Source organism: Furipterus horrens, unplaced genomic scaffold (assembly GCF_987537825.1).
Source record: "Furipterus horrens unplaced genomic scaffold, mFurHor1.1.pri manual_scaffold_3, whole genome shotgun sequence".
NCBI classification, from domain to species: domain Eukaryota; kingdom Metazoa; phylum Chordata; class Mammalia; order Chiroptera; family Furipteridae; genus Furipterus; species Furipterus horrens.
The window spans coordinates 192,574,367-192,585,854 of NW_028327173.1; the positions used below are offsets into that span (position 1 = coordinate 192,574,367).

General features: G+C 39.4%; 1 protein-coding gene across 1 annotated transcript; it reads left to right on the forward strand.

The window, feature by feature from the left end:
- Positions 1-119: 119 nt before the first annotated feature.
- On the forward strand, positions 120-9,488 carry SAMD15 (sterile alpha motif domain containing 15). Its single transcript, XM_090271233.1, is given in 4 exon segments — positions 120-2,273; positions 3,335-3,433; positions 8,507-8,693; positions 8,696-9,488. Coding segments are annotated over 4 exon segments (2,373 nt in total). The 5' UTR covers positions 120-233; the 3' UTR covers positions 8,743-9,488.
- Positions 9,489-11,488: the final 2,000 nt, after the last annotated feature.

Consider the following 11,488-nt stretch of genomic DNA (forward strand, 5'->3'; position numbering starts at 1 on the left):
GCTTCGGCCCCGAGCTGGCGCAGGAACTCTAGCCTGCGGGACTGACAACACACGGGTGCGGGAAGGGTTACTGCGTGCTTTTGAAGGCAGGTTTTTTTAAACTCAGGGAGTGCAAGAACAAACAAAACCGAGAGAAAATTCAGGGAGACCTGGCCGGAAATCGTGGTATCCGTGGAGACGCTATCGGAAGTTAGGGTTGCTAGGAGGCCTGGGCGCGTAGGCTAATCTGCGTCATGGCTGAAGTCCCGGAAAATTACGATTCCGACCCAGATGAAGGTGAAGATCTAGGGTCTGAGAGACCACAACTGCCTGGGATTCTTAAAATAGCTAAAGATGCAGAACCAGACATCACAGCAGAGGCGGGCCCAGAGCTACCTGAAGAGATTGACGAAGAGCCACGGCCAGAGACTGAGGATGAGAACTTCAAAGACTGGGTGCCAGAGAGTGCTAAGAATATATACCCACACCTAAGACCAACCAGGACATCCGAGGAAGAGATTCCCAAGGAGTCAGAGATAGACCTTTCTAGCAAGACTGAGAAAGAGATTCTCCAAGAGTTAATGTTGGAGACACCCAAAGGGATGGTAGGAGAGCTTTTCGAGGATTTGGAGGTTCCTGTGGATGAAAAGCAGGAGGAGCCAGAGCTACAGCCACCAGAGGAGGCTGCTCCGGATGTTACAGAGGATGTATTCATAGAGTCAGCTAAGGAAATAGATCTAGAGTTACCAAAGGAAACCGAGTCTGAGCTTCCAAGGGCCACAATCAATGAAACAGGATTGGAGTTTCTAGAGGAGACCAAACCAGAAGTTCCAGAGGAATTACTTAGAGAGCAGAAGGAAGAATCAAGTCTAGAATCTCCAGAGCAGACCAAACCTGAATTTCCAAATGAGAAACCAAGAAAACCAACTGGAGAGGCAGGTCTACAGCCACCAGAGATGACCACACCAGAGTTTCCAGAGGAGACACAAAGAAAGTCACCCGAGGACAAAATGGCAGAGCCATCTGAGAAGACCAGACTGGAGTTTACAGAAGAGAAACCAAGGAAGTCTACTGAGGAGGCAGATCTAGAGCCTCCAGAAGAGACCAACCCAGAGGCTGCAGAGGAGATAGAAAGAAAATCAACAGAGGAGAAAGAGACAGAGCCATCCGAGCAGACTAAATTAGTGTTTCCAAAGGAGAAACCAAGAAAGCCTACTGAGGAGGCAGGTCTAGAGTCTCCAAAAGATACTAAGCCAAAGGTTCCAGAGGAGACAGGAAGAAAACCAACTGAGGAAGAAAGGACCAAGCCATCTGAGCAGACTAAACAAGAGTTTCCTGACCAGAAATCTAGTAAGTATACTGAGGAGATACGAAGAAAGTCAACTGAGGGGAAAGTTCCAGAGCCACTAGAAGAGATCAAATCAGAGTTTCCTGAGGAAAACTCAAGAAAACCAATGAAGGAAACAGCAGGTCTAGAGTCATCAGGAAAGACCAAATCAGAAATTCAAGAGGAGACACAAAGAAAGTCAACTGTGGAGAAAGTTCTAGAACCACCAGAAGATACTGAACCAACAGTTCAAAAAGATAAGCGGAGAAAATCAGCTAAGGAGACAGGACTAGCACTGCAACAGAAGTCCAAATCAGAGGACACACTAAGAGAGTCAACTGAAGAGGAAGGTCTAGAGCCTCCAGAGAAGACTACACCAGAGTTTACAAAAAAAGAACTAAAGACACAAAGTAAATCAACTGAGGACACAGGTCAAGTGCCACCACAGAAGACCAAACCAGAGGTTCAAGAAAAGGTACTAACAGAGCCAACTAAGGATAAAGATTTAGAGTTACCAGGTAAAGCCAAACCACTACTTAGACGAGAGACACATGAAGAATTTGCCAAGGAAGATAGGTCAGTACCAATCAAATTTAAGCATTTTGTAGACAAAGACGAGCTAGAGGATTCTGACTATGAAGAAAAGTTGTTAGTAAAAGAAACTAAAAAAGTTATGAAAGACTCTATGATAGGGTCTCTAACAGTAGGAGAAATAAACTCAGTAAATACAGATAATGAGTTTTCAGAAGAACCCCCAATACTCTATAAGCTTACTGATATCAGTAATGACTTATATCCCTCAGAGTCTCAGAGGGATTTAAGAGGGTCCGTAAAGTTGGAGAAACTAGTACATGAAGATAAAGAAACCCAGCCAAAAGAAAGGATTGAGCTACAATTTGAATGTCTTAAATGGAGCCCAGAAAAAGTTGCAGAGTGGATTAGTGAGCTAGGCTTCCCACAATACAAGGTATACAAAAAAAGCATTTTTTTTGAAATTATACTCTCATTCTTCTACCTCTTATTCTTTTACCCTTACCTGAGCACTTTTCTCTTCCTTACTAGGAGTATAGAAAAGTCCTGGACTATAGTAGAGGTAACTTGGACTTTAATTTTGGCCTTTCCACTGATGGATATTTTTTATTTTGGGAAAGGAAAAGAGAGTCACAGTTATATGTTTTTCCTACTCATCACAGTGATTTTACTTCTCTGCAATTCTGAATAAAGACTAAGAAATTTATATAGGCCCCTTTTCATAGAAAACTGTATTTTTTAATAGCTTTCGCCCAAGGTAGATTTTTTGGTACTTTGTGAATTTGTTTTGGTTCCCTAACTTGAACTTGTACTATTAATCTTAAGTGTCCCAAATATGTTATATGGAGCTTGAGCACCTAACAGTACTAATTTAAATATCCAATTAACCAAAAATAGTTTTATTTAAAAGATAAAGTGAATTCTCTTATTTCATTGATGCCAACTATGTCCTTGGGCTACTACAAAAAAAAAAAAAAAAAAAAAAAAGTTTGTAACCAACCCCATACTGAAAAATGTAATTGAAGCATGAAAGAACTACTGGCTATATCATGCCAAAAATTTTAGCAAAAGCTTAGATGGGAAATATGTGGCATTTATTAGGATTATTACTAAGTTTAAACAATTTAAAATTAAATTTAAATTTTGTTCAGTACAGGAGGAAAACACATTTATTCCCTCCCTCCCTTCCCTACCCTCCTCTCCTTTTCCTCCTCCTCCCCTCCCTCCCTTCCTTCTTTCCTTCTCCACCTGTCTCTCCTCCTTCCTTCCTCCCTCCCTTTTTTCCCCATCTCTCCACCCTCCTATCCCTTCCTTTCTTCTTTCCTCCCTCTCCACCTGTCTCTCCTTCGTTCTTCCCTCCCTCCCTCCCTTCTTTCTTTCCTGCTCCATCTCTCCTCCCTCCTTCCTTCCTTTCCTTCCTTTCTTCTCTCTCTCCCCTCCCTCCCTCCCTTCCTGTTGCCATACATCTTTTGAATGATGTTCTTATTGTACTGACAGGAGTGTTTTACCACAAACTTCATCAGTGGCCGAAAACTCATCTATGTAAACTGCTCAAACCTCCCTCAGATGGGGATAACAGATTTCGAGGATATGAAGGTGAGTTGTGTATCAAGTTTCCCCATAGAGCACTGTAACAATGCTACTGTCTTCAAATGAACCTCCTTTTCTTCCTCCCTGGCCTCCAGTCTCTGTCATTAGTGTTATTGTACTCCAAGTCCCAAGGCTCACGGCGGTTTCTTCCTCTCCCTCTCCCTCTCCTTTGATCCCCACAAAGATCCCAAAATTCTGGACAAGCTGCTAAGAAACTGAACCACATTTGGACTGTGCACCCCATTTAAAAGCCTTACAGTTAGTTAACTTATGGCCAGTTTCTATTCTCTTCCACTTCCTTTTACATAATTTTATAATTACTCATCCTTCACCTGCAGAAATAACTCACCTTTCCCTTTGCCCTTCATACAACATACTGAGATGGCAGAGAAGAAATGTATAGGTGGAGCAGGTGAGTCCAGGAGGAAAGAAACACTAATTCTGCTTTGCATCTGGCCAGAGGAGCTCTAGAAACCACTATCCTGTCTTTCCTGTTCGTAGTGCCACATTACTTTGGTAAAAAGGGTAAGAAAGCCAATCTTATTCTAGGGACAGGCTAGACAAGATAGCATTATACTTAATACTTCAGCTTTCTCTCTTAGAATATAATTCTCAAAATAGTTTTAACTATTTTCTCCAAGTGAACAAAAGAACTCTGTGATAAGTATTTGTAGAACGTCAATAAATTGCTTATTCCTTTTGTATACATGATTTCATATTACAAAGTATAGCTATATGAACTTTATAATATCTCAGCAATTTCACTACCCTTACCTTGTTACAAACTACAGTATTCTCTCACTTATTGTGGGTATTACATTCTAGACACCCCCGCGAAGTAGGAACCTTACATTTATTCTACACTCTTAAACTTATGTAACTTTAACATACGTATACAGTACTGCAAAATGCCGTGATATAGCGAAAAATCTGCGATAAATAATTAAATATAATATTTTTTAAAATCCCGCGATACAGTGGGGCTGCAATAAGTGGACCGTGATATAGAGAGGGACTACTGTATTTACATAGCACAAATTCATAATAACATTCCAGAAATGATCACCAGACAAAAATAGTTTTTTAACTTTTAATTTTCAAATAATTTTAGTTTTACCAAAGAGTTGGAAAAATAATGCAGAGTTCCTGTATATTCTTCACCCAGTTTTCCCAAATCTTAATGTCTTACGTAACCATGGCTCATTTGTCAAAACTAAAAAAATAACATTGGCACAACACAATTAAACAAACTACAGACTTCATTCAGATTTCTGCAATTTTTCCACTGATGTCCCTTTTATTTATTTTTATTTTATTTTAGTTTTTTGTTCCATGATCCAATCAGGAATACCACCTTGCATTTAGCTATCATGTTTCCCTGGTCTCCAATATGTGACAGCTTCTTGATCTTTCTTTGTCTTACATGATCTTGACACTTTGTAGAGCAGTGGTCAGGTGTTCTAGTTTGTCTCATGTTTCTCATGAGGTTCTGCTTTTGCGGGGAGACTATCACAGACATGACGAGCCCTTCTTGTCTCATCAGATCAGGCAGTATGTGGTATCAACACAGCTTATTGTTGGGGATGTTTATCTTGATCACTTGATTCCCGTGGCATCTTCCAGGTGTCTTCACTGTCAGGTTACTGTGTTTTCCTTTCGTATTCTCTTCATTAGAAGTGGGTTACATTCATAGAGAAGGGACTTAAGCTCCACCTCCTTGAGGGAGGAGTATCAAAGAGTTTATGACTATAGAGTAAAACTACCGCTGTGATACATATATTGGAGGAGATAGTTTGAGGCTATGGAAATACCCTGTTTCTCCTTAAAGTTTTGCCCACTGACTTTAGCATTCATCTATGGATCTTGCCTGTAGCCCTTATGACTCTGTTGTTCTAATGATGATTTTCTATTTCCCTCATTCCTTTCATATTTAATTGGAACTCTGCATAAGGAACTCTTCTGTGCTTAATTGTCCACTCCCACCCCCACCCCCACTCGGGCACTCTTTCACATTGGCTACTGTGGCCTTTTGACATACTCCCCTTATTTTTTAGCACTTTTCGGCAATATGAGCTTATACGGATATCTCTGACTCTAGTCCAGCACTACAGGGTTCATTCTAACCTTCCCACCCTTCCTACTCCCTATCCCCCTTTGCTTCTTTATAACTTCCTTCTCTGACAGTGAGAAACCTAGCGCTCCTTATTTGTAAATATGTATCCCTAGGAAAAACACGTTTACCAGAGTATAGTGTTTGTGTACAGTTGGTTTTTGTAAAAAAAAAAAAAAAAAAGGTATAATTTTGATTCATTCACACCAGATGGCTATTATTGTGTTGGCTGCTGTCATTTTCTTTATTTGACAATCTGAGGGAAAAGAGGTCAGCACTCCTGACCAAATAGTCAGGTTTTACATGTTTTAAAAATTCTTGCAGCACACCATTGTGCCATGGCACACCGGCTGAAAATCACTGACCTGGACACAGCACTGGTTTTCAAAGTCAGCTCCTTTCTTCCCTACCTCCTTGGTGACATTATGTCTTACTTTGTAATACAGTTAGATTCATTTGTCCACAACCTTTATTCCATCCTGGCTTTTTTAAAACTTTCATAAAGTCACTCTTTGTAGTGTACAGTTCTGTGGGTTTTAACAAATGCACAGTCATGTATCCAGAACAGTTCTATAACCCTAGTATTTCCCCTGTGTCTCCTCTGTAGTCAGCCCATCCCTCCGCCCTAATCCCTGGCCACCACTAATCTGTTTTTTGTCCTTTTAGTTTTGACTTTTCTAGAATGTCACATATATGGAGTCAAATCACATGCAGCCTTTAAGTTTGGCTTCTTTCCTTTAGCAAAATTCATTTAAGATTAATTCACATTGTTATATGAATCAACAAGCAGATTTTAAGGATCCTATACATCTGTTTTAATGATGGTTGTATAGATGATTCACATTTGAACCACAAAAATTAGGTCTTTAGGTTTAATTAAAGTAAACCATAGGCTCCAATTAAGCAAATGTGCATTGCTCCTATAGGGTAACTAAACAATGTGTAATACTTTAAATGATAATGATGAAGCAAAACCATTAGTAGTTTAAAAATAAGAGCAAAAATAGCAGCTTTTTAAAATCATGATCAACGCAAGATACAATGATGATATAGTAAAAATATAATCTTCTTGAAAACTAAAGGCATCACAGGTACTTGCTTGAGACCGTGTGAAGCAGGTGCTCTGAAGTGATGCCAAGCATTGAGTATGGGCCACCATCCTAGAATATGGAATCCTTAGAAAGCTTTAATATTAATCTTCCTGAATACCTATTTTAAAATTCCTTACTAACTCAATTAAGTTACTAGTAAGTTGCATTAAGTCTTAGGCAAAAATAAGGTCTGTTGCTGTTACTCATCAGAATTAAGAAAGAACTCACAGTTTTAGATTAATTTATAGTCCATCAGAGAATCCTCATGGTCCATCAATGAACCTCAGACATACCTGAAAAATCACTGATGGTTAGATTATATTTCTTGATTCCACATGTAACTGATTACCTCATAACAATTTTAATTTCTACATTAAAAATAAACAGTACTGGACTCTCTTGGCCTACAGCAGGCACATAGCTCTTCTGGTTAACAGTGAATATGTCTATGGCTACAAGTTTCCTCCTGGGGATACCATCTGTAAACCTCAGTGAATTTGTGAAATAACCTCTTCAGGTAAGGGACATTCAAAAAGAGAGTCAGGGCGAGATGCTAACCAAGCAAGGTGCTCAGTGTAGCAACATGAGTTATACATGAGAATTCTTAAGAGCCACCTGTAGTGATTTGGATCTCAACTCTTAGAAACCTCAGTTGCTACCGACCTCAATCGGTATTCCCCCTAGAGATGCAAGACAACTATGTGGATGCTCCTTTACCCAAAACCATCTCTAGATAAATAAAACCAGTTCAAGTAAGATTTGAGAAGAAAGGTATCTTGCCTATCTAAAATACATGGCTAATCGGAAGCTTTGTATCCAGTTTAGAACTGTCTATGGCATGAATTTTACAGTCTTGTAACTATGGTCAATAGTTTTAAACTAAAAAAAAAATCCATTCCACACACTTCTTTGGCTGTGTTCTAGCAGCAATTTTGTGAATGACAGTCTCATCCAGATATAGAGTATGAATTCAAATAGCAGTATTAATAACAGACCTATGATTAAAACTAAAATTTGAAAATTCAAGGACAGCTTAATCTAAGCTATCAAGTAGCATAGTGCTCAATGAATATAAATTATCTTTTAGAAATACTGAAAATTGTGGCAAAAGATGCTTTAAAAGAATATTCAGGTATAGGTACTAATAAAACAGCTAGAGCTTTAATGTCTACTATTTAGTGTTTAAGATGTATTTTTAGTCAAACAAATTGAATATTGTGTAATAATTTTTCGTTTTTACTTAAATTTTTTTTTCTTCTTTTTGATTCTAGAGAGAGCAGACGGGAGGGAAAAGAGAGGGAGAGAAACATCAATGTGTGAAAGAAACATCAATCAGTTGCCTCTCACACACTCCCCAACCAGACCAAACCCACAATGCAGGCATGTGCTCTGATTGGGAGTTGAACTGGTGACCTTTTGGTTTCCAGGACAATGCCCAACCAACTGAGCCACACCGGCCAGAGCCATAAAATTTTTTTTTTTAGCTACAGATTAATTGAGCTCCTCATGGCCATGTTATTTATTAACCTTGCCAGAGATTATCATGGCTCCTAATCTGAACATATTATTTGCTCAGATAGTTGGTCAGATTGCTTAGCCAAAAGAAGGAAATCAACCCATCCATGGTCATCTGATGTAAGGGCTTAGAAACATCTTTAATGAGACTTAAAAAGATAAATTATGTTTCTTTTAAGAACTCTGTTTTAATAAGGCCAGGCTAGTAAGCCTTTCATAGTGTTACTTTATTAATTTATTTTCCCATAGAGATAACTTAAGGGGTTAGCATTCAAGAGGCCTAGGAAACTAAGTAAGACTGCTTTGATTTAGTTATATTTTCAGGTTAGTCCCTCCCTTTAAAAAATCATCCTTGTGTTTCAGGTAATTTCTCAGCACACGCGGGAGCTCCTGGGAATTGAAGAACCATTGTTTAATCGAAGTATCAGTCTTCCCTCTAGGGACAACATCGGCTTATTTTTAGAGCGAAAAGGTCACACTGGGGTAAAATCTGATTCCTTGACCTTATCAGAATTTGTGCAAACAGCAGGATTACAAGATTATGAGCCAGAAATACTGTCCCTGACTTGAATGAGGCATTATATTATACTGAGCCGTAAGGAAAAGCCATTTCACTTAGCTTGAAAGATCAAACTAAATTACTTGGGGGAAGAAGTGTGGTCTTAGGGAGTTTTCTTTTTCTTCTCTTCCTTAAGAATCAGAGTTAGAACTCCTGGCTCTATTCCTAGTTCTTCTGCCAACTTCTGGCACCTTCTCTTCATTTATATTTTAATTTGGCCTCACGTTAAAACAAAGATAGCAACAGTTCTCTTTCTAGGTTATTGTAAGAATTCCCTGATAAATTCTAGTAATGCATCTGGTCTTAGGAATGTGTTGGGTCTCCTGCCACCCCAGATAGTCTTCTCTACAAATATAGAAAAAGAAACAGTATTATTGGTGAGTTAGCATTAAGTCAGACTGATTCACATCACAGATGATCCCACCCTTTCATATAGCCAGGCAGACACAATCCCTTACATAGTGTCACCTGTCTGTATCCAAAGGTAAAAACTTATCCCATCTCTGTCACAAACAGGAAGTTATTCCTTGGGGCAAGGCACTCAGGGTGGACTCCCACAGGTTCAGGGAGACCAAGCACCGGTCTCCTGAATGCTCACATTTCAGAGAGGGCTCCGAAGCACCCCCCCTGCTCCCCACCTCCACAAAAAAAGTCAGTCCTGGGATATAAAACTGGCAGAAGGCTTACCCAGCTCTTTAAATTATTGACATACATTTCAAAAACAGGCAAAAAGAAAAAAAAAGTTATATTGCAAGTTTTCTAAAGAAAATATTTTAAGAAAAAGGAAGGGGGAAGTTCTCCCCTTTGGCATCAGATAAATTTTTTTTTTAAATATGTTTTAGATTTGTATTTATGCTTACAAACAGCATTGCTTATGAAAATACCCTTATGAACTAGATTCTGAGGTTGGTTTACAGGGCTGTTTTATGTTGTACCTGCCAGGCCTTTATAAAATGAAATTCAGGCCAGAGTTTACCCATGACTGGAGTGCTCAAAAAAAATTACAAAATACTTCTTGTTGCTTGAATAACTCCAATTCCTCTCCAGTTTTATGGATTTAACTGCCCTTTTTCTTCCTCGTCTCACTTCTTGATTCTAAAAATCACGACAGGGCTACCATAATCCAGAAGGGCAGTTTCCTACACTAAATGAATAATGAAAAGAATACTTTTTTTTTCTACTGAGAGAAGGAACAGTGCTTCAAATTAGTGTTCATAGCAAATGTTAATTTTTTTAAATCCTCTTTTGAGGATATGGGTTTTTTTCAGGCTGCTCATTTTGGGAGTAAACACTCTCCCCAGCACTCTTCCAGTTTCTTCTTCTTTTTAATTTATTGACTTTGAGAGAGAGAAATATCAGTTTTTTCTTCCACTTACCTATGCATTCATTGGTTGGTTCATGTACGTGCCCTGACCTGGAATTGAACCTGCAACCTTGGCATATTGGGACGATGCTCTAACGAACTGAGCTACTCAGCCAGGGCCCTGAAAATAAGTTTTTATTGATTTGAGAGAGAGAGAGAAATATCAGTGTGAGAGAGAAACCTTGATTGGTTGTCTCCCATACAAGCCCTGTCAGGGGCTCAAACCCACAGCCTAAGTATGTGCCCTGACCAGGGATCAAACCCACAACCTTTTGACATACAGGATGATGCTCCAACCAACTGAGCCACCCAGGTAGGGTTGAATGTTAATATTTGGTGATGAATCTAATCTTTTCCCAAATGGGACTAACAAAATTTTATCTCAAACCATTCAACACCATTGAGTTTGCCTGACTCATAATTATGCAAAAAAGAAAAATGTAGATGATTAACCTAGGACCATGGTGGTTTACTTATATAGTGACTGGTTCTGTTCAAGAGCACTGTAGCAGTTGGCACACAATGGTTCTGTTCAATGACAGAGCATGGTCAGTGCCACCCTTTCTCTACTTGATGGTCACTGCTGTCGTTTTCTACTGTATTACAACTGACAAAGTACCATATTTTTCACACTATAAGATGCACCTGACCATAAGACGCACCTAGGTTTAGAAGAGGAAAACAAGAAAAAAAACATTCTGAACCAAATGGTGTAGTAAAATATTTAATAAAATATAACAATGATATTTCAATCATGTAAAGTGAACAGCAGTCAACAGCGGTATTAAGAACAATTATCGCTGTCATTAACAAATGAGGAGAGACTTTAAGGTTCAAGTACCCTTCTACTGTTCTGGGAACCCCAAGAACTCATCATCGCTAGTGTCAGAATTCATGGGGGCCTTTAATAACATACATTGAGGGAGTTAAGAAGTATCACTAGTTGTAACAGTCACTGAGGGTATCACTATCCTAGTTACAGGTTCTGGTGGACTACCCCCAGTGCCTGTTACGGCTAATGATACCCCTTAGTGCCCCCAGTGCCTGTGTTACTACTAGAAGAGTGACCCCACCATAACTCCCTTTATATACTACAAACTTCAGCATTTATGGCTGCTCACCCAGTTACTGCTGGCCTCCTCACACAGAAATCTGGTGTGCACTGGAAACAGTACAGAAGTAGACAAGACAGCTGTAGCATCTAACGGAGCCAGTGGCCAGCCGAGAACATGTTACTTCAACTCCACCCATCTGCCTCTCATGATTGGCAAAGCTTAAGACACAGTGATTGGTGATTGGAGGGAGTTCTAACACAGACCCCAGCCAGTGTCAAAGACAATTGGCAATTGGCACTGTGCCTCATACCCGTTATTAGCCTCAGCTGATTCAACAGGTCAGCGGTTGTAGCTGGGAGTGTCAGGTG